Raw genomic sequence first — 23461 nt, 5'->3', positions numbered from 1 at the left:
CAATATCCAGCATACGTGCCAGTTTAGGTCCATTAAAGAATGTGGTCGGCAATGTTTTGACAATTTTGTCAATATTGACAATTCTTCGTAAATTTTAGGGTGGTAGATATTAGATTCTCTACGTTCATATTCCATTTATAAATGTGGTATTTCACATGAATAACAAAAAGTAAAACAAACAAATAAATAAATATCGGACACTTCCGTCAAACAGAATTCCTATTGGCCAGCGGCAGTTAGACGAGCCTCGTTTTCGCGCGGTGCTTCCGCGCATGCGCTCAGTCCGCAGACGCGTCACTGCGCATTCAATATGGAACCGACGGCGAAGCGGTAGCGTCCTACGCCTCTACGAGTCATGTTTATATTCGCCCCTTACGATTTTACATCTCCGAGAAGAAGACGCTCCGGTTGACCGGAGGAAACCTACAATGTACAGCGTCCGTAATCCAACCCCCGTCCTCGGATAAGTGATAGAGAGTGAACGAGATCATGGCTGGTTTGATCAAGAAACAGATACTGAAACACCTCTCCAGGTCAGTGACACCTTCACGGGCTTCACGCGCGTGTCAGTACGTGCTTAAGATTGACTGTCTGTGGGTTGATCGTTGTTCTGAGACGTGCTGATGTGGCTGTGGTGGATGACACATACGGCTGGATCATAACTGGGGTTGTCTGACAGTTTGCCAGAGTGTTTATATCATAACATGCATTGGGTGTCATTCGTGCCACTAGCTAAACGAGTCTGTCTGCTCAGATCGTTGAATGTTGCTTTCTCCGTGAAACGGTGTGGTTTAGTGCATTTCCGGTTAAAATATCATTTATATGAGTTGAACGCACTGAAAATTCCTTATTTATTGTGTTGGGATAGACTATAGCTTTTGTGGATTTCCTTAATGTTAATATGACAGCTTGACCCCATTTCTAGCCTTAAGGAGAATCCGCTTGACCTGATCATCAAACCGCATTAGAAACAACCATCACCACCACCACCACCACTGATATATGTTTGGTTACATTCTTGTTTTTTTGTGCTTGTAATATAAAATATTAAGAGTCAGTAATGGAAAACCGCATGCTCACTGACCACTGACCTCAAATTGCGCCCCCTTCTGTGTCTAAAGTGGTCACTGCCCTGGTGTAACCCCATTGCTTATGTACGGTCGCGTACGGCTTTGCAGACTACCCTTCCCTGAGCTGGACGCACGAGTCACCTTTATTTATTTTCTTGAGTCTGTACCCGGTCAGATATATTCAGTTTGTTGTGAAAACTTGAGCTAAGTCTGGGTGGACTTATGGTGAACAAAAAACACAGTTTCACCATTGCGGGCAAGTGCACATTGTGCCAAACGGTTTCACTATTATGAGCCATTGTTGTGGCAGTTCTTGAAGCCAACCTTTTTGCATTATTTATTCTCTCTGTAGAGCGAGTTCAGATGAAATAGTACACCTGTTCGGTCAAAATGACAAAGAGGACATTTGGTGAATTCCTCATTCTTGTTCCTTTGTTAAACAGTAGCTAAGGTCCACGAATATTGGTCAGTTTGATAAGATAAAGAGTGACGTGTGGAGTGGATGTTGAGGCATTGTTGGTCTTTGTGCCCTTCGAGCAATTTTTCATTTGTACCTTTCAAGGTGGACTTGTTTAGAGCTTGTCCACGTTTGACCGCATTCTTGTTCTCTTGTGGAACCGTGGCGCTGAAGGCCTCAGAGAGATGGATGCCATACTCTGTGGACCTTGACTTGTTGTTTATGGCGATGTGTTGAATGCATTTACCGCAAAGGGACTTTTGACCAGACTTTGACCTACACAATATCAAGTTCGTCTCTCGTCTCTTGTGTTAATACCTTTTACGGACTGTAATAGCCTCATAGTTATAGCTAATCAGACATTTAGGGTTTGCATTGTTTGTGATATTGGTCAAATCTTTAGCATTTCTGGAATCTGGAAGCCCTGAGGAGCTCTGTTTGGAGCTGTAGGACATTTCAGAGGAAAGAATCGCGCCTGGCCTGTATTTCCAGTTTGTGAGAATCACACAACCTCTGTCTTTCTCAATATCTTCTAGTGAGTTCTCATGGACGTTTGGTATAAAATGTGGAGTTTAGAATTAAGAAATTCCTGATGCCTTAAAGTCATAGTTCACCCCAAAATGAAAATGCTGTCATCGTTTACTCGTCCTCTTATCATTTCAAACCTATATGACTTTCTTGTGCAGAACACAAAAGAAGATATTTTGAAGAATGTTGGTAACCGAACAACGGTGGTGGTACCCATTGACTTGCATTGGTTTTGTGTCCATACAATAGAAGTCAATGGGTTCTCCATTGTTCGAGTAAATTATGACAGAATTTTCAATATTTGGTGAACTGTCATTTTACCATTAGTGATCTATTTCTTCCTGTAGGGGTTAAATTTAGATTTTCAAGAGAGTAATAAAAAACTATTTTACAGATTGAGTATAAACTTCTATTCAGGTTAACCCTACATGTAGGAATCTAACTTTATCTTTATGACATTTACTGTATGCTAAATTTACCATTTTTTAATAAGTGTAGCATAACACACACAAGCATGTTTACATATGTTTTTTCAACTTACTTATTTTTTATTATCTAAAGCCATCCTGAATATAGTGTGCTTATCTACAGTCTCTTATGGAAAAAATACAGATGGTGACTCATCATGCACTACACAGATTTTCATCCAATCATATCCTCTCCATGATGAGATGGTCACTCCCCAAAACCAACAGCATCCGACTAGCAAAGAGCATATTCTAGTTCTTGTCTGTGACTAACAACATCTTGGCTACTTAAAAATGCCCTGCACATAAGGTCATTTCTCTTTCAATAGGAACTATACAATACATTAACACAGGAACAACACTTCTAAAGACTCTTTAAGTGAAAGTATGAAAGATCAATACGCACATGCACAATCTGACACAACAATCAGACTAATAACAATTAAAAATGGATTTTACTGTGACTTTTAGGATTGTTCAACTTTTTTGTGAGATAAGCATAATGTTGCTGCTTTCTATTGATACTGATAACTGTCTCTTCCTGTTACTCACACTCAAAACAGAACCAGGACGCTATTTTGTTCCAGATTTTAAGCTTCAAACAAATTGTTGCATGCACTGAAACCAGACGCCTCTCATTGGATTTTCCCCTTAGTTTTGGCCTAACATCATTAAGCCATCTCATTTGTTCACACACATAATCTTACATTACTGCGCATGGCTTGTTGTGGATTTTGCCATAGACTTGTTTACATCAGTAAAAACAAAGTAGTAATTTAGGCAGAGCATCAGAATGCATTGCTGTTTCTTTCAATATGAAAGATATACAGCTGGAACCTCGAGGGTTGCTGTACAATATCCTTCACAGATCCAGACCTCAGAGAAGTTCATTAAATGGTTTATTGGGCACATGCCCAGTAGGTCTCTTTCTGAAAGGCAATGCAGAAGGCTATTCTTGGTCTATGGCCTGGGCTGCTGATTCATGTTTTATGTGTTTAATGAAGATAAGAGCAATAACAGCTATCAAGAGAAAAGGCCTCAATGATGTGTCCTGCTGTTTTTTAATTCTGAAGATGATGTTATCACCATCTGGACCTCCCTCAGCTCTTCTGTCTCTCAGATGTTGTTTCAAACATCTCCCATCGGACGCTGATCGTTTCAGTATGGGCTTTGTTTAACGCTTCTCTATTGATGGGGACTTTTTGTCTAAAATCTTGTGCTGACATGGATGTTCGAGACGGGTGTATAGACTCTCTCTGTACTGCTATAATAATGAGACTTGTGTTGAAAAGAAACTCCACAACTGTCTTTGTCCCGAGCTATTGACTAGATGCTGGGCTGTATTTGAAGAGTTTGGTTCTCAAATGAGATTTTTCAAAAAAAATTCAAAAATCATGTTTTTTATTATGTTATCATGTTTTTATTGTGTTTTATTGTGTTAGTTAGCTGTATTTTTTTGTTATTAAGGCTTAAATCAAAACAAACCAACTGCAGTTTGATTAATATTAATTGGAATGCACGATAAAAAAACATGATTTTTGAAAAATCTTCTTTCGTTTCTGTGTTTCTCTCAGAATAACTGCTGCGTTTGGGCAATTCAGAGCTCTCCTTTCTGTGTCCTTGGTGTAAATGAAGCGTTAGATTAGTAAGGCACTATAACTGGGGCATAATCTCCTTTGAGCAACTCGTTCTGGAGACGCCCACTTTTTGAAATCCATCCAATGGGTGAAAAGATTTGTGGCGTAAAATACACTGACAACTCTGTGGTCATGATTTATTATAAATATATTATATTTTAATATGTTCCCATTATATTACTCATCTGTAAAAGGTATTGCATAAAATGTATTTGATTGTATTAGGAAATAGGATTTACACCAGTGACTTATGGGTAATTCTCTTAGTTTCTTCTTTAGTGATATATGGATGTATGTTTGTTGCTTGTGCTATTTGCATTGCCTTCCATACTAAGCTTATATACAGCTTGTGTTTATATTAAAGTAAAGTATACTTCATGAAGCACCATGGACCGATTGTAACGCACCCATATAGTAAACTATAGGCTATTGTCTGTTGTCTGTATTCTTTTGCCAGATGCGATAGGAGGAGAATTCGCACAAATGCAGTCTTACAGTAGACATTTTGTCATAGAGTAAAAGCAGACACTGTGTGTGCGAACTTTTCTACGGAAACCGTAATATTGAATTAAGCTATGAATTATGTCATTATTCTCACAGATAGTGACTGTCTATGTGTGAAAACATGGTCTGTCTTAAGCCACGTTCACACTGCCAGCGACACCCAGCGACAAAGCGAGGCGATGTCATTCATTTCAATGGTAGCCTAGCGACACGAGTGACAGTGACTGTTGGCTACAGGAAGTGAGCACGTCTAGCGACTCGACAAAGTTGAGAGTTGCGTCTTTAATTGGGTTGAAAGTTCATCACAATCGGTCTGTTTTGCTGAAGCTCTATGCGTTACTAGTAACTTCCGGGAACTATTGAGAGGCTCCATGAACCGCCATTGTCGTGAAAAAACTGTTCCATTGGAGTCAACGGAGTTGACGCAACTCTCTCTCTCTCAATGGCTCTGCTCGTAACGAGAGACTGGCGACACACAGCGACACGGTCGCTGGCGGTCTGAATGCAGCTTTAGTCATTGGCTAAAACAGAATTAAAGTAATTCCATGGAAAGCTCTGGAGATTTCTTAGAAAGATGTAACACCATAGGCCAGACCACCTTCACTATCTATGTAGGAAGTAGTCGGTAACGGCAATATCTAATTTTGCAATAATGCAAATAGTTCTCACCTAACCTTTCAACCTTTTCTTTACTTTTCACTCATTAGAAACTTTCGAAACGTGCATTCTTTTGTGTTCACCGTTATAATACACATTTAAAGCACATATATTTCATTAGAATCAAATAAAGACATATTTGCAACAGTCATAGTAAGATACGACCCATGGTTAGTTTAATTGAGCTCACCTGATGTCACTCGGCACCTGCCCGATCTCATCACTTTAGTATTCTTGGGATTGACCTGTGACCTGATATCAGACACTGAAGGTAGGCAGTATCTTAATGAATATTTAACCGTTCCCAGAGCACAGCTATGAGATGCGAAGGCCAGTCTTTGATGTGGAAATGGCACGTATAAGGAAGTTTGCATGTTTTTTTACACCCCCGTCTCATATTTGATTAAGTTTCACACACTTAGTTATGAACAAGCCCATGCAAGACTCAGCACAGCGGTGGTACAGTAATAATTCACACCAGAGGTCTGGCGAGACAATGTCAGGAAAAGGAAATTGCGATTTCTCTGCTCCACCACCCTCCCACCCTTTCTTCAGTTTTTTCACACTTTCTCATCTTTCAAGATGAAAATAATTTTATGCATCCATCTATTCTCTATATGACTAGCTGGACCCCATCTCGGGCCAAAGACAAGTGTAAAAGCTGTGCTATATGTTGAATTCAACACAGTTACACCCGGTCAAAACGTTGATGTCACTAGGAGCAAGATTTTGGACCAATGAAATTGCAATGTGGGTGGAGCTACCAGCTGCAAAGCCAAAACTAAATGATAATGTCTTTGCGCTTGTCATACTGGCCTGGGGTATAAGCAAAACTCCAGATGATCAGTTTGCAGGTTTTATCAGTTTTTTTATCGGTTAACAGGGTTGTGAATTGACAGCAAATGAGCTATTACTCTGCCACACTGCCCGAATTTTAGACATTCTCTTTCCTATTCAGTCTGTAGGAGCACAAAAGCTGTGAACCTCCATTATCTCTTCTATCTTTAACCAGTGAACTAAAGTACAGTGATTGTTTCTAGGTTCCCAGGCGATTGTTTACTTCATCACAACTCTCAAGCTTTAGTTTCCCTGTGTAGGAGAGGTTTCGAAATATTGTTTTGTCAAGTTTATAGCTATAGACCCCTTTTGTGCCGACATCACGCTCACGTCACAGCATTGGCTGGAGGCAAAACAAAGTGAAAACTGGAGGCGGCCAATACAAACCAGCACAGATTCGGCTCCATAAGGAGTTTAAAATATAATCTTGTTGTGTTGTTTAGTGCCACAATCGACAGAATAAAGTCTCCAATTTGATATTATAACACATACCTGCTACCATTGCCAAACAAAAACACTGATGACAGCTGTAGTTACACACAATAAAACGATCGGACTGAACAGAAACGATGCTCGCGTTTCACTTCATAACGCTTAAGATAAAAAAACTACTGTCTTTTGTTGGTGTGGATTATGATTTGGGTATGTGTCTAAAAATATCTCACGTATGCCCAAATCAGAAACTGGAGAACAAGGTTATTTTTCGCGTAGCGTTAACTTTTGAACACATAGGGTATGGTAGCTAACTTTGTTAGTTATACAACTAGCAGTTAACTATCGGCCAGAAACTAAACATAAAGAAACTGTTTGTCATCTCTTATTCTTTAGTTGTCACAAGTGCATTAGTATAAAGGGAGAGGGAAGGCTCATCTTATGTGTCAGGTTTGTGTTCAAGTAAATGCATTTGCTAACGTTTGCCACTGTTAGTACTAGGGATGTAACGATTCACTCAGCTCACGATGCGATGCGAGTCACGATTCTGATCTCACGATGCGATTTATTCACGATTTACTTACGATTTATTTTTACAAAATGAGTTGAAACAAATTAGAAATGAACAACTTCCCTTGCATTATTTCTTAAATGCTTCACGTTTCTCTGTATAATTAAGTAATGTTTTATTTCAAATAACAAAACTAAACTGCAATTTTATACCAAATTAATAATAGAAAAAGTGTCTTTAATATAAACAAACTAATACTGTCTGAGCTTTTCTTGGATTTTTTTGCATTTAAGAAATATCAGCATGTCCACGTTTAGATTTGCAGTGAAAATAGCGGCCCCTGCTGTTCAAAAAATGTATTGCGATTCAGTTCACACCTCAACCGATTTGAATCGTCACTCATTATAACCGATTTTCAGCCGGCTCACGGTGAATCGTTACATCCCTAGTTAGTACACGCAGGCATCTATAGATGTATACGCTCTCAGTTTATCTTTACTGTACACGCTTGGTTTCTCTGTCTGGTAGGTGTAGATGTCAGGCCACTTAAAAGTAAATCCTGTCAGTTCGATCCATTGAGTGAGCACGTACGCGTACAGGTCGGCCAGGTTTCTGGCGTTAAAGTTAACTTTTTCAAAAACAATCGCGGTCCTAGACAGTGAGTGACCTTACATGTTAAAATGTAATCTGATTTGTTTCTAGTCATTGTCAAAAAGCAAGTAAACTAAACATGCTACCTAGCATTAGTAATGCGGTCAGGGGGATCTTTCTGCCTCCACCTAAGCTCCGCCCACAAAAACACCTCACAATGTTTACTAACAGTAAAGGCTTATATATTTAATACAATTTTTGGTTTAAAAGAAACAACAATCAGTTATTGGGCAAGGAAGTGTTGAAAACTGTCTTTTTACCTTGCCCCAATCCTCAATGGTAAGCTTATAATAATGATTTATATTGTCGCCTGTATCAAGTCATTTGACTTCAACACATGTCGAAATAAGTATGTAAAGTAAGCTGCAATTTTATGTTTCAAACAGAGATGGCGATAGAGGGTCAAAAGTTACAGATCATAGCTTTAATTCTGTTTGATTGTTATAATCGTACAACGGGATTAACCGGCCAACTAAGGGTGTTCTCTCAAATACCGATTACACCATGTCTGGGACCTAATTACACAGTTAACTGCATCTCTCAAGAGGTCACTCATTTATAGTTCGGCGCTAAGCTTAAACTGTGTCAGGGAGAACTATTCCCAGCCGTTGAGCTTTGTAAGTGTTATTGTGTTTTTGTTGGGCTGAAGGGGACTGTTGCTCATAGATGGATTGGATAAACTGGCCTCCCATCTTCATGACACAAACATCTTGCTATCAGCATTAACCCTGGCGAGATCTTAGCGCCGGGTTTTCCACACCCAGAACAATTTGTGTCATCCGTGCTAAATCGGCTGAAGGAAACGATAACAAATGGATGATTCTTTATCAGCCTCTGTGCTGAGTGCATTGCCCTTGTGGGAACACTCTTAAACATTAACTGAATGATCCCTCATGGACCTTCAGCTCACAAACATAAGGTCATGGTCATAGATTTTACTTTGTGTCAGGGGCGTGTGTAACACGTTTTCCAAGATCACTAGGAAAGATCACACACATATGAACACACTGCTCAAGAGTTGGGTGGCTGGCAAAAACATGCCGTGTTGTAATTACAGTCAAGAATCTTTAATCCAAAATGGTAAAGTATAATGGCCTGCTAACCCTCCCTTTCCTTACTCATTTCTCTCTCTCTCTCTACAGGTTTGCTAAGAACCTCTCCCCAGATAAGATTAATCTGAGCACCCTGAAAGGGGAGGGCCAGCTCACCAACCTGGAGCTGGATGAGGAGGTTCTGCAGAACATGTTGGATCTGCCCACCTGGCTTGCCATTAATAAAGTCTTCTGCAATAAGGCCGCCATCCGGGTAAGAGACGCCCATGTATCATTCATCTGCTCCCTAATGACATCATCAATTTGTGCTCCTCTGACATCATAATTATAGGATCTGGAGGCAAGATAATTGAGCACGGCATGTGTTGGCACACTTGGGCTGCATCCAAGTTCGCACACTAGCCGACCCATATAGTTTGCATAAAGTCAGAAGTTCTGTCCTAAATAACACACTGTACACACTGTGCACTTAAACAATGCACAATGCACGCTACTATCTAGTGTAGGAATTTCAGAAGGGTAGTATTGTCCCAAATGGAATACTTTGCGGTTTTATACTAATTGGAAGTGTCAGGGTAAATTAAGTGAGTGGCATAACACAATGTGTGTCAATAAAAATCAATTTGTACATTGTATTTTTGATTAAATTTTTATCCGTTTTCTCCAATATGACTTCAGTCACCATCAGATTCAGATGCACTTCTTTTTTTGTTGAAATTCCCAATGTGAACACACTACTCGCACAATTTGGCATAGAATAGTGCATAAGTGCGTGAGTCTTACTGTATACTTTAAATAGGCTATGTTATTCAGAAACCCTTGTTAATAGCGACACCGGTGGCTGTTAAGAGAATTGCATCTAGCAACTCATTGCATCGCTCCTCCACAAAACAGTGACTGAACAAGATTTATAATTAAGAGACCATTACAAATTTTTATTTAATCAGCATTTCTAGATGTATTGTGGCCATTTTTGTCCATTTCGACAAGAACCTCAGAAGTGACATAAAGTCATCCAACAGCAATGTGAAGGACTGACAGCATGACAAGACACATGAAAACTGTCATAATAATTACGAGGTTATCACATAAAAAAATATTTCTGCAAATAAATGCAAATAGAAACAATATTCTTATTTGAAATTTGGAAGAAATGTTGTTAGTAGTTCCCAGCATGAACCAAAATGAGCATTTTACCTAAACACATACCTATAAAATGTTTCTGTTAATTCAGAATAACGGAAAATAATTTTGAAATGGTCTCTTAATATTTTCCGCGAATTTCACAAGGCAATCTGAGACAACATGACATTTGAACGTACAGTGTAAATGTACCTTTATTCCATGTAAATGCGCATTTATATGATGTGACATCTACCATTGAGAGGGCCGCTCATGTGACCCACCTTCTGATGCAGTTAGATACTGTAGTCGAGAGTAGTAACATCCTGATGATCAACAGTACAGTAGTATGTAATGTCTAAAAATTAACACGCTGTCAGTGTGAATGTACAATGCTAGGTTGTCTTAATGTAACCAGAGCAGGTTTGTACTGAAGATAAGGTGAACGTACCCTCTTATTGCAACAGTGAATCTCAGCAGGGCATTCTGACCACGCAAACCTCAGAAAGACAATGGGCCCTATTAACTAATAAGTGCACTTATGGTGGGTCCGAATCCACTTTTGCTAGTGTAAGAACGGGAAAAATGGTTGGCGCGCCAAGCGCATGGTCTAAAAGGGTTGTCCCTGTTCTCTTAATGAGTCATGGTTGTGTTTTGGGGCAAAACATGCAGTAAACCAATCAAAGTCTCATCTCCCATTCCCTTTAAGAGCCAGTTGCGCTCGCGCCATGGCGAATTCACTATTTACAAGGCGGAATTTGTAAGAGCAAACTGGACGCTTCTCCGGAGAGGAAACACATCTGCTCCTGCGTGAGGTTAAAGCGCACGAGCAGACCATCTACAGGACATGGCGGATTTTTTATCTTTATGTACACGATAATAATCTTTTACGTTGGAATCTATTTATTTTTCATATTTGACTTGTTTGTGTGCTGCTGCGCGTTCCTCTGTGTGTAATAAGCAGAATGTATGTGCGCTGTGCACCCTCCTATATTACTAACGCGCTCTATAAATAACAAAAACATATTGCGCCGTCAATGGCGCAGTCTATTTCAGTTGACTCAAAATAGCAACGCGCCAACAATGCGCCTGAACACACCTCATTTTCAGACCAGACCACAAATGTGCGCAAATACTTTTGCTATTTAAACAACATGGCGCAGGATGTGAAAATGAAAACTGCGTCGAGCTGAAACTTGCAAAAAACACTTGCGTCGCGCCTGGCGCCGCATTGCGCCAAGTGTATGATAGAGGCCTATGACACAATGTTCTTTTGGCATAGTTTTTTAAAAACACTGACTGGACAGTCACAGAGAACATTGGCTGCTTTGAGTCATGCCTGACATTTATAAATACCATGTGTGTTGCAGGAACACTAGATCTTGAGATGTTTCTCTCTGCTCTTGATCTCCCTCACTCTTTCTTCCCCCAGTAGACCTCCCATCCCTCACTTTTGCAGTTTTTTTATTATCAATTTTCTATTAGTCAGGTGCAGTTTTCCACAGATCTTATTTGCCCGGCCTCCACTCCTTTCCTAAAGTACAGAGCCACATCTGTTTAATGAAGCCTCAATGGAAGTCATTGTGTTTATTGATTGAACCTGATAGCTGCAGCTGTGCAGAGGGTCAGCGTGGCCCCTGTGGAGTGAGCTGATTGGTCGAAAAAGCTCACGCCCGTGTAATGAGTGGCAGAGACACTGGAAGGGGTCAAGAACTTTACCAGGACAGAAGTGGGAAAACAATGCGAAGGACTTTAAAACTGTCTTTCTTTTCTCTCTTTTTCAGTCCTGTGTTTCTTCCCTCCCCTCACCTCTTTTTGTTATTCCTTCCTCAGACTTCTAGAATAAGCCTTGTTGTGAACGGAGAACTTATACGTTATAATATCAAATGTCTCTCAGATGCAGTTGTTGTCATACTAAGATAATATTTATTATATGAAACACGTTTTCTAGCCCTACCTAACTCTCACAACCCGGTTGACATTACTAGATTTAAAGATAAACATGAAGTGGTCAATTTAAGAACATAAAGGGGAGGACCGCTTTGTTTGTTTTTGGTTTATTTCAACAATGTATCTAAATCCATACACAAGTACTTCACTTCTCTACTTTCATTTCCCCCATGTCTTTATATTAGAATGCAGGGAAAATTTTCTATATTCTGCGCTTTAGATATGTGTATGGGTGTGCGTGTTATCCCTGTCTGACTCTTTAAGAAGAACACAGTGTTTTTCATCTGGCTGTGCTCCAGGTGTCTCTGGACACTCCCTGACGCAATCTGGAAAAAACGACACACACACACACACACACACACACAAAAACCCATGCACACAGAAACCCACAATCCTTTCGAAGCTGAGGACACACCAGAGATTATTTTCATTTTATAATTTCTTTTATAAACAGTGTTAATTAATAAATTACACAATTTTTCTAATTCAACATGTTAACAAATATAGCTGTGGGGAGGTGATTTTGCTTATTTCGGAGGTGAAATTCTACACATACACATTACACATTTAGACATACACCACTGTATGCTTCTCCATACACGTCCTATACTTAAGAGTTTGGTTATTTAGTTTACCTCTCTCTCGTGTAGATGCATTGCCTCATACACATACAGTTGAAGATATACACTGTTTAGTTTGTCTGGCTGTGGTATTGCAAACTGTATAAATTACAGAATATGTACTTAAGAAGGACAATGTTGCATATACATAAATGTTTTGTGTGTTTCAGATCCCATGGACCAAACTGAAGACTCATCCAATCACTCTGGTGAGCATTGCAAAGCTTTAAAATCGTTTATTAAACTTAGAAAACATATTTTGTACATAAAAAATCTATAATTGATTTTTTTATTACTTTTCAGATTTAATGCACTTACTATAATGTAGCTGTTGTCATGGCTGTGATTTCGGGCAGATTCATGTACCACTGGTTAATCATTTCTACTGTTAATCATTTTCTTTCAGTCTTTGGATCGAGTTGTCATGGAGATGAGCACCTGTGATGAGCCCCGCCCTCACAATGGTCCATCACCCATAGCAACAGCCTCGGGTCAAAGGTTAGTTTCAGTTTATTGGCTATAACCTTCCGTTGTAGCATTTTGTTTTGATTGATCTTATCATCTTTATGTTTGGTTAATGACTCTCTCTCTCTCTCTCTCTCTCTCTCTCTCTCTCTCTCTCTCTCTCTCTCTCTCTCTCTCTCTCTCGCTCTCTCTCTCTCTCAGTGAATACGGTTTTGCAGAGAAAGTAGTGGAGGGCATCTCTCTCTCAATAAACTCCATAGTGATTCGGATCAGCGCCAAAGCCTTCAACGCCTCTTTTGAGCTCTCGCAGCTCCAGGTCTATAGCGTAAACACCAGCTGGTCCACCGGGGACCTCCGATACTCACGCATCCTGGACCCCACTCGTGGAGAGGTACAAACAAACTTCTGTAGTGTTATGGTGGCCTTGAAAGGTTTGTTTCCATGGTGACAACGATACTATGATGTGTTTCAGATCCTAACATTTAAGGAAGTGAGCTGGCAGATGATCTGGATTGAAGCGGACGCCATCCAGGGCACAGAACACGAGGTCGTCAGCGCCCCCATTCGCCTCATCACCAACCAATCAAAGATTAGAGTTACTTTAAAGAGGAGGGTAAGGATATTACTGACATTACAACCAATCATTTCTACTGGTTGACCAGAAAGGCAGTTGACGGTGAGTGTGTGATTTTTTGATGATGAATTTTGTGGTTTGTGTCTGTGTTTTGGACAGATGAAAGACTGTTATGTTGTGGCCTCCAAGCTGATTTTGATACTAGATGACCTGCTGTGGGTTCTGACGGACTCTCAGCTCAAGGCCATGGTGCAGTACGCCAAGTCCCTGAGTGAAGCTATGGAGAAATCAGCCGCGCAGAGGAAGAGCATGGGCTCTGACACCACGCCGGTGTGTATTTGTGTTTGTGAGGGTATCGCTTGACTTTTTACCACCCCACCACCTTTTCCAGATCTCTACACAACCTATTTTAAGCGTTCTCTTTTAGCGCATTGTACCTTTCTGAGCTTTAGGTAGATTTTAACTTTGTGTTTTTAGGTAACACCGGCGGCCCCTTCGGCCCAACAGGGGCGGACACAGCAGGCTTCAGCCACGGCGGATCAAAGCGCCTCCATGGCGCGGCTCTTCAATGACTATGACGTTCGTGAGACTTCACACCACCTTCAGATCACACATCTGGACCTGCACATCTGTGACGACACTAATGCCAAGGACAGAGGTACAGCATGCCTACACTTAATGTTGTTAATACTAAAATGTTGTAAGATAGGAGTTACACTAAAATGTATCTTTTTTTCTCTTCAGAGATCAATAAAAGATTAGATAGTGGGGCCATGCAGTTGTCTTTCAGTTCTATAACAGTAGACTACTATCCCTTCCACAAAGCTGGTAAGCTTTAGAAACGCATTCGATTCTTCTTTTGAGAACCAGGAAGATGTTTCGTTTACTTGTTGCTTCTTTGTCTGTGTTTCATAGGTGAGAGCTGTCTTCATTGGATGCATTACGGGGAAGCCACAAAGGCCCGTGAGACCTGGGCTCGGTCTCTTCTAGAAGAGTTTAAGTCCAATGTGGAAATGCTTAAAAATGCAGTCAGCGGCCAAAACCAGAGCTCTCCTCAGCATGGTGAGACCTTCCTGCCCATTAACAACTGTATTCTATGTCTGTCACTAAAAAACAGAATTTATATGTTCTGATGTTCTCATTTGATGTTCTGTCTGTGACTAAAAAAAATGCATTTGATAATAGTTGCTGATCCACAATTTATGGATCTATCGTGAAAATGTGCGACACTTTATTTTAAGGGCTCTTCACAAAGGAGAGCACTTTTACTGGTCCACACATTTGATTGTATGACTTTGTGTCTTCTGCGAAACAAATGAAGATATTTTGAAGAACGTTGGTGACCGAACAACATTAGACCCCATTGACTTCCATTTGTATGGACGCCAAACCACATTTCTCAAAATATCTTCTTTTGTGTTCCGCACAAGAAAGAAAGTCATACAGATTGAGGGAAATGATGCACGATTTGCCATTTTTTGGGTGAACTATCACTCCAAGTATGTCCTGGCAGCGGTCAAGAAAGGTTTTGCGTAATGGGTTCTGTGTTCTCAGTCCATCAGTCGATTGTCTTAGAAGCGCGGGGTGCAGGGATAATGGTTAGGGAGCTGGACTCAGGCCCAGATGGCTTGTGGCCGCTCTCCCCCACGGCCAACTGCTGCTGGTGTCTGGAGACAGGTACCTCCGGTGTGCGTTTGAGGTGCCACACACACATGGCAGAGGTTTGTGCAGTAGATCTGTAGTATTTCTCACGTCTGAGTGTTTTTGGATTTGTCTTCCACAGGTAAGATCTCCACCGGCTCCAGTAGTTCCTTCGCACCCCCGCCTGCACCCAGAACACAGCTCGTGTCCAGTTCAATTGTGCTGCGGATGGCTGATTTCAGCATATATCAGGTCAGTGTGGAAATACACACAAACACGTTCTTAAATTGCACTCGGAATGGCAAATAATGTTGTATTTGTGCAAGGAAGTTAAGTGCTATTGACAGTTTTTGTGGCATCATGCTTGACCACAGAAAATCCTTTAGACTTACTGAGTAAAGCAAAATATGTGGTTATTATAATGCGCTTATGGTGAAAATAAACTTGCCTATTGTTCCTAAAAGTGAATCTTGTTAAGCATTCAAGTACAAGTGAGCTTTATTGTCGTCCCGCTATGTAGAGACGTACAAAGGAATAAATGTTACACATTTATATAAACTTTTGTGTAAGAGACTACTTTCATATGATGTAGAATATGATGTTAAAGCTCTACAAAATATATTGTTTTTATGGTAAAAGGTTTCTACAGCAGACCAGCCGCGCTCCAGCCCTAAAAGCATGATCTCCTGTAATAAGAAATCTCTCTACCTCCCTCAAGAGATGCCTGCCATCCATGCCGAGTTCACAGAGTACTACTTCCCAGATGGCAAAGACTATCCCAGTAAGACAGTCGTGCTTTTTTCATACATCTTTCAAACCCCTGAGTATTTACTTAACCTAAATTCAACTCAAGCTTTGACTGAATCTCTGAACACTCTTTTCTGCAGTTCCCTGTCCCAATCTGTACGTGCAGTTGAATGCTCTACAGCTGGTGCTTGATTCTCGAAGTCTAGTTTGGCTCAATCTGTTTGCGTTGGACCTTCGGCAGAGTCTGGAACAGTTCATGGAGCTGTACAAACTCAACGACTCCCAGAAACCAGACGAGCATGTGGACATCAGAGTGGATGGACTCATGCTGAAGGTGTGAACCATTTTTCAGTTCATTTATATAGCGTTTTTTACAATTTTGCTTTGTTGCAGCTTTGCATGCATAAAGGAACAAAAGAGAAAGATGAAGTTATAAAAACAGAATATATGGAATTAGAATACATGATATTATGTGTAAATGGTATATAATTTGATACTATAACATCTAGCCGATTAGAATAAAATGAAATGAAAATTATTGGTCAATTTTATTTTTATTTATTTTGTATTTTAATTCATTTCAAATTTTTTACTACAGCCCGAGCACACAATACATCATGGCGTTATCCCTGCATACAGTAACTGTTGATTCACTATAAGTTTTTGTTGTTTACATTATGCACATACACGCCGATTGCCAACAAAAAACAAACAAATGACTTAGTTTGACTTAAAGCGTGCAATTCACGTCCGGCATCTTTTAGCGCTGTGACCACGCCATCTATCAGTTTCGAATGATCTCCAAATCCAGCGTTGTATCCATCGCTTATATAACATTCATCACTGAAATGCAGTGAGCAAACAAACACAGCTAAACTTCCGTCAGCCGAGTGAAGCGGCATTGATGTGTGTGCTCTTTCGCTTGCTAGATGACGTGTGGGTGTGCTTTTCCGAGAGAATTGTCCAATAAGGTACTAAGAACCCTTGTTACAAAATGGGAATCCATGTTCGAAAGGTTTGTATAGGTTTCGGAAAGTTTTTTTCGAACATGAAAAACCGTTACGTAACAACTTTTCTTAGTCCCTTATTGTGCAATTCTCCCGGAAAAGCACGCCCACGGCAAGGTGAAAGAAATAGCCCGCCCACGCGTCAACCGACGAGTGATTGTAAGACCCCCAGGAGGTTGTCTTTTTTCGGAAATAATCGTACAGCTGTATCTATCTTTTATAAATGTGATCAAGCTAAATACTCGTATAAACTAAATATGCAATACTACTCTGTACTCAAGAATAATATGAGATTGGCACGTTCAACCGGACCTTTAAGCTTGGGAAGCCAGCACGTTTAACAGTGTAAAGAAGTCTGAATGCATGAAATAGCATGTTACCTCCGCTTTAATGATTTAAAGCAGTGGTTCTCAAACTGGGTGCCGTGTCCCCCTGGGAGGCCCCAAGATGGTTCCAGGGGGTCCACAGATTTTGTGGCATTTTGTGAAATATAGATATTTATCATAAATTTTGCACAATCAAACATCAGAAAAAAATAAGACCACCAAACAAAAGAATTGATGTTTCAGCATTGTATAACTGAATATGTTTTTGGTTTAATTAAAATGTTAAGTTTAAGATTAAAATCTTTATTTGGGGGACCGCAAAGCACTCTACACAAAGGGGTTTTACAACAAAAAAGTTTGTGAACCACTGATTTAAAGCATGTTTTATGAAAGAAAGAGCCAATGTGTACTTTATAAAAATCCCATGATTCATATCAGCAAGCTCTGTAAAAATGTTTCTTCCATGTGTTGAAGAAAGCCACCAGGAGAAACGTGCATATTTTTATTCAGTATATAGAGTCCCACTACCTGTAGGAAAGTGTAAAAATCACTATATATATTATTATATATATATTTTATACAGTATATACAGTATGTGTATATATAATGATATTTCAACCAATTTGTACTTTATATTTTTGTAGTGTCTAAAAACTAAAAAACGGAAGTGCTTCTTGACCGGTGTTGTTTACATCTTACAAGTTGGTCTGTGTGTCATCTTCAATACAAAACTTGTTTATGTTTCTTTGTAGCTGGTGATCCCTGCTGAACACGAGAAGACTCAACCTGACCAGCCTCGCTCTTTATCCGTGCAAACATCAGAGATGGTGGCATCAAACACGCGTCACTCTTCCGGCTGCACTCGGTCCAGTCTGGAATCCCTCTTGCAAGCCTTCCAAGAGCAACCCTTCTTCACCTCCTCTCCCTCATTTCCCCGTGCCCTAAACTCCTTCCCTGTCCTTCATTCTGTCTTCCAGCGCCACGCCCACGAGCAGGACACACGCGTTCACGACGTGTACCGCGGCTTCGCCCCACTGTCCCTCTCAGCCAACGCCCTCAAGACACCAGCAGCCACCGACCTATGGGCCATCCACTTTTCTCAATTCTGGGTGGACTACGAAGGCTCCCGTAGCGGGAGAGGTCGCCCGACACCCTGCGTGGACTCCTTCCCCCTCACCCTTTGGGTGTGCCAGCCCGCCCGCTACGCCCAGCACAATGAGAGGCTGAAATCGGGCGTCGGGTCAGGGAAGTTGACCCGCAGTGAGTCGGCCGAGATAGCCAATCGGCTACAGAGGAAGAAGCTTCTCAAGGAGTACTACACCACTGATGCATCCGGCAGCAGCACGCCAAGCAACGGCCTCCACAAACCCAACTCGCTTGACGGCTTATGCAGCCACACATCTTCATCCCTCACTTCTTCCTCATCCTCAGCGAGCGAAGTAGACATGCAGGTGCTGGTGCACGTTCAGAAGCACCTGAGTGCTCAGGTCAGCCACGGGCAGTACGTGTTTCTGCTCCGACTACAGAATGCTGTGAAATCTCTTCAGCGCACTTTACAACAAGATCTGGAGCAGTTCGGCTCCAAGCGTCAGGGCACAGGACAACCCCTTAGTGCTTGCATAGGCGTGCTCATGAAAAGTGCAGAGGTCGCCCTTCTCCTAAAACCCATCCCTCAACCGGACTCGAGCGCAAGCCCCTTGAACTCCGACATCTCCCCTTCGGAGAGCAGAGCCACTCTTGAGGCAGGTAGTGATGGGGGCGAGGGGCCCGAAAGACCCTCGGCTCCAGGCTTTGTGGATCAGATGCTCTCTGCAAGTACAGAGTCAGGTACACATGTTGTTAATACATCTCCTCACCTTCCTTCCTCGTCCGCCTCTCCCGCTCTAAGAAAGGCATCTGTGGATGAGAGGACCAGCATAGGGTCCGGAGGGAGGGTGGGATCTGAGGAGAAGAAGGATTTGAGAGAAGGATCTCTTAATGGGGAGAGTGGCAGGACTGAAGCCAAAGGGCAACACAATGAACCCTCGCAAGCTGGGGTGGTGGATCCTCTGACTGACAATACCTCCAGAGAATGGAATGATAAGAGTCAGGGAAGCAGGCTTCCTCAGTCCATGTCCAGGTATGACATCATTTCCTGTTTTGGTTTTGAATAGTGATGATGTGATTGGAGGTCTGTCGCCGTGTCCCTAATGCTCCATACTTTGGTACTGTTATACTGGAAAAAAACAGATTTTTTTTACATTGTTTGCACATATTAAAGTATTATTTATCAGTGTTCAAGTTGCCAAATTTTATTATCGCTGTCTTTCCAAAGCCTCAGATGTCCAAGTTCGCTGTTTTTCAGGAAATTAATGTACTTTTTAGAAGATTAAATACCGTTGTCAAAGTTGACAAGCACTTTTTAATACTTTTTATAGGTTACATATTTGCAGAAAACGGTGACAAACATAAAGGGTGACTAATAGTAATGATTTATTGCAAAAAATAAAAATCATGAAATATGAAAATGCAAGGTTTCAGAAGGACAGCAGCAATACAAACATGATTTTCGTATGTAGACATTTCTGAACTTTTTAGTTTGAAGATCTCAACTCAAATATTTTCATTGATCGTTTCTGAAGATATTAAGTTTACAAAATATACAGTTTGACAATATCATCTCCCACTGTCTATGCACAAGCAAACTCAAAAATAAAGATAAAAAGATAAAGATAAAAGAACAACAAGTCTTTCTTTTTACTGAGAAATGCAAAATAATACTTAAGTTAAAAATACTCTAACGCAAAGCATGCTGGGAACAGTAAATCCCCTGCCCAGTTTTAACAGTTGTATTTTAAGTTTCCAATTTGGGATATTAAATTGACATCAAATTTAAACTGATAAAATGACATTAAATAATAACATGCTTAATGAGTATGTGTGCACTTGTGTGTGTGTTTTGGTACCCAATGCACAAGCCCTTCTGTTTCCTCTTTGAACGTGACATCTGAGTGTGTTTGTCTCAATCTTTTTCCTGAAGGAAAGGCAGTTTATCTGTGGTCTCTGACCTCTTATCATCCACGCACAGCAGGTCTACCTCCTTATATTCCATGTCCAACATGTAAGAAACCCTCTCTAGAGCCATTCGTGCGTGAGATGTCAGTGGACCATATCGTGGTGTTGTGATCGTGATCATTTCACGCTAGCTCATCCCTAGATGTGTTTTGTTTTGACTGAAAATGTGATATTTGAATGCTGAACATTTGCTGACTATGTATTTTTGGGTACAGTTGTTAATATGCTCATGTTCAATTTCACTCACATTGAATAAGCCAGTGTTTTGGATATTCAACTCTATCTATCTCTCTTTCTCTCTCTCTTTTTTTTCAGGGCGTCCTTTTGATACTATGTAGTATGTACTACTACATCAATGTGCCATCGCACTTAATGTTTTCTGTTTTGTTTGTGTGTAAACTCTGCAGCGGCCGCTTGATTCAGGGCAAATCTCAGTCGAGTTTTTCTGTGACCTATAAGAACATGAAGAAGAGTCCCTCACTACAGTCTCTGGACGACTTCTCCATAGACAGCTATCTGCTGGAGGATTGTGACACCTACAGCCTGCTCGAGAGAGGTACACTAGGATACTAGAGCTCTGATTTTTGACCACAAGGTGGCGATATTGTAACACCCATCGGCTTGTGTGTCACATCTTTGTTCCATTCATGGAGCACTTTAACCTTTTTACAACCATTCATTGCACAGATTTTTGATCGGACGTCTTTACAAACCTCAGCCAATCACAGATGATTTTTGTTTCATCATGCAGGCTGTACATTTTTGCAGTGACGGTGATAGACAAATGAGATGTATTACACCTTTTTAAATAAACAGATTTATTAAAAGGTAACAATAGTTATTGCATTAGCTAACGAGAACTAACAATAAGCAAAATATTTTACAGCATTTGTTAGGTGTTGTTAATGTTAAAACCAACGCAACTGGTAATTGTATACCTTAGTTCATTGTTAATGAACTAATGTTGACAGATGTAACTTTTCATAAAAATATACATAGTGTTATACTTCACTTGAACTAATTCAGAAAAATGCTCCAGTAGTATTGTTTATTGTTATGTTATCTAATGTTAACAGATGCAACCTTATTGTAACGTCTTGCTGCCCTTACGGAAATTAATCATGGTTTTACTACAGTTAAAACTAAATAAACATGGTTACTGTAGTAAAAGCAATATTGCCAATAGTCATCAATACACAAAAAAAAAAAAACATGCCTACTACGGTTTTACCACAAAAAAAAACATGCTTACCACACTTTTACCACATAACAATGGTTAATTTTTGTTAGAGTGTTAATGCTAGTTTGGCTTTTTGTGGGGTTTTTTTGTTGTTTTTTTTCTCAAATATTTCAAAATATTTCATAACGTTTGTTTGTATTTTGTCATAGATGATGTGTCAATATCTGGGTTTAAAGAGGCTACAGAAGGAGCAAGTGTGGTTCTGGCTCAAGAGGCAGATGAAGCCCAGTCACCTGATGCCATTAGTGCTGCTTCCCAGAGCATCGACGAACCCACAAAAGATCTCGTAATAAATTCGGCATTTCTGCAACATTTCATAGTTCACACAATATTAACAAAAAAATTGCACTAAAACCGTGTATTAACTATAGACGCAGCTGTCGGTTGTTTTTGGAATAGACTGCTGGTGAAACACCCACTTTTTCTAAAGCAACTGTATGATATAGCGACGCATATAATGTGTTTTTCGTTTCCAGGTGTCTGTTCTGGTTCTGAAGGTTCATTCAGTCTGTTGCTCTCTGGACCTGAAGGGTGATGACACAGCCGTAGCTCTTGAGGTGGGACGCATCAGACCCAATCAGCTCGGCAACGTCAGCTTGCGGCAGTATCTTAGCAACCGCAGCCTGGGTAAGACTGATTGACACTTGTCTGTGTTCGTGTGGCGCCGTTACACCTGATAAAATATTCACTGTGTACGTTTCTTTAGGTTTAGTCACATCAGCAACAGCCAATCAGAGCAGTGAAGGTATTGCTAGTGTGTGTTTTAATGGTTGCATAGTGTGTGTGTTTGCGTGCATGTTTTTGCCAGGTTGTGTGCAGTGTGTTTGCATGAGACGTGTGTACGGCGTGATCACTCCCTAGTTTTCTGTGCTTTATTTAATTGTATACTATTAAGGGCCAGGTGTATTTCACGTAAAGTTAGGACATATGTGCCCTCACACCAAATTTATGTCACACATATCGTGTGTGAACGTAGACGTGCATTGAAAACATGTGCTTTAAAATAAATAAATAAAATCATGTATGCTGTACTTTAAGGTAGGTTTGTGTATATAGTGTTTGTGTATTTACTGCAGTGGAGCATTCTTCTGCTCTGTTGGCCTCGGCTCACTATCTGCCCATTCCCACCTTTAGCTGCTCTGGTTTCATGCTGTCGTTTCTCAGCTGTCACAGCCCACTGGTTTCTGCGGTACTAGAACTGCTGGTTCAGGACACTTTGAACACACACACACTCATGTATCTGACGTGTTTTAGTGATTGTGCTGCCTCTCTCCTCTCAGAGGATTAATCTTAAGCTTTTCAACACTTGGTTTCTTCCGAATGATTCTGCTAGCTGCTGTTTTTTTTTGGGTTCGTTTTTCTGTATTTTTCACCTGCTTCCTTTGTCTCCGTTTTTATTCTCACTTTTTATTTTTGTCAGAACAGATTTCTTTTCATACGGCAATGAAAGTCGCTGCGTTTGCACGTTTCATACAGAACTGTTGAAGGATTAACCAACAATGAGTACAGCAGTTATCACAATCCTCTCTCTTGCTGTAAAAGTGGTCTAAGCCTTTTCTAACTTTTTAAACGGAACTATCTTGAAACTCATCTCATACAATATTTAAAGTATAGTATGCATGAATGTACACTTAGGGACTGCTCTATGAAGTATGACATTCTTCAAGCATATGCTTAAAGCGTCATATCAAAACTAAAAAGACAAATACTTAAAGGCATATGTAGGAAAAATGCAGTTTCAATTTTTTTTGTTAGATATTTTGAAGAATTTATTAAACAGTTCTGGGGCACTTTTGACTACCATTTTACTTTTTCCTACCATGGTAGTTAACAATTTCCCATTGTTCTTTTTGTTCAACAGAACAATTAAATCTGTACAGGTTTGAAACAACTTGGGGGGGGGAGTAAGAAG

The 23461-nt window shown here is 40.4% G+C and overlaps 1 protein-coding gene across 3 annotated transcripts in view; it reads left to right on the top strand.

Annotated features, from left to right (window-relative positions):
• Positions 1-296: 296 nt before the first annotated feature.
• bltp3b (bridge-like lipid transfer protein family member 3B) overlaps positions 297-23461 on the top strand; it is a 29146-nt gene continuing 5981 nt past the window's right edge. Inside the window, exons 1-19 of one of the 3 annotated variants that reach the window (XM_057323731.1) lie at positions 297-533; positions 8894-9056; positions 12666-12704; positions 12902-12993; positions 13162-13351; positions 13433-13573; positions 13694-13864; positions 14012-14192; positions 14279-14362; positions 14450-14596; positions 15318-15427; positions 15815-15956; positions 16063-16256; positions 18008-19374; positions 20275-20355; positions 20717-20865; positions 21699-21835; positions 22026-22176; positions 22256-22294. In XM_057323731.1, coding sequence (XP_057179714.1) covers positions 490-533; positions 8894-9056; positions 12666-12704; positions 12902-12993; positions 13162-13351; positions 13433-13573; positions 13694-13864; positions 14012-14192; positions 14279-14362; positions 14450-14596; positions 15318-15427; positions 15815-15956; positions 16063-16256; positions 18008-19374; positions 20275-20355; positions 20717-20865; positions 21699-21835; positions 22026-22176; positions 22256-22294 — 3622 coding nt within the window. In that variant the 5' untranslated portion in view covers positions 297-489. The remainder of the gene's footprint in view (positions 534-8893; positions 9057-12665; positions 12705-12901; positions 12994-13161; positions 13352-13432; positions 13574-13693; positions 13865-14011; positions 14193-14278; positions 14363-14449; positions 14597-15317; positions 15428-15814; positions 15957-16062; positions 16257-18007; positions 19375-20274; positions 20356-20716; positions 20866-21698; positions 21836-22025; positions 22177-22255; positions 22295-23461) is intronic. The other 2 variants (XM_057323733.1, XM_057323732.1) reach the window with 2 other exon arrangements.

This window comes from Triplophysa rosa, linkage group LG24 (genome assembly GCF_024868665.1).
Source record: "Triplophysa rosa linkage group LG24, Trosa_1v2, whole genome shotgun sequence".
In the NCBI taxonomy this organism is placed as follows: domain Eukaryota; kingdom Metazoa; phylum Chordata; class Actinopteri; order Cypriniformes; family Nemacheilidae; genus Triplophysa; species Triplophysa rosa.
Note: the sequence above shows the minus strand (reverse complement) of the source record. Positions and strands in the feature narration are given on the sequence as shown.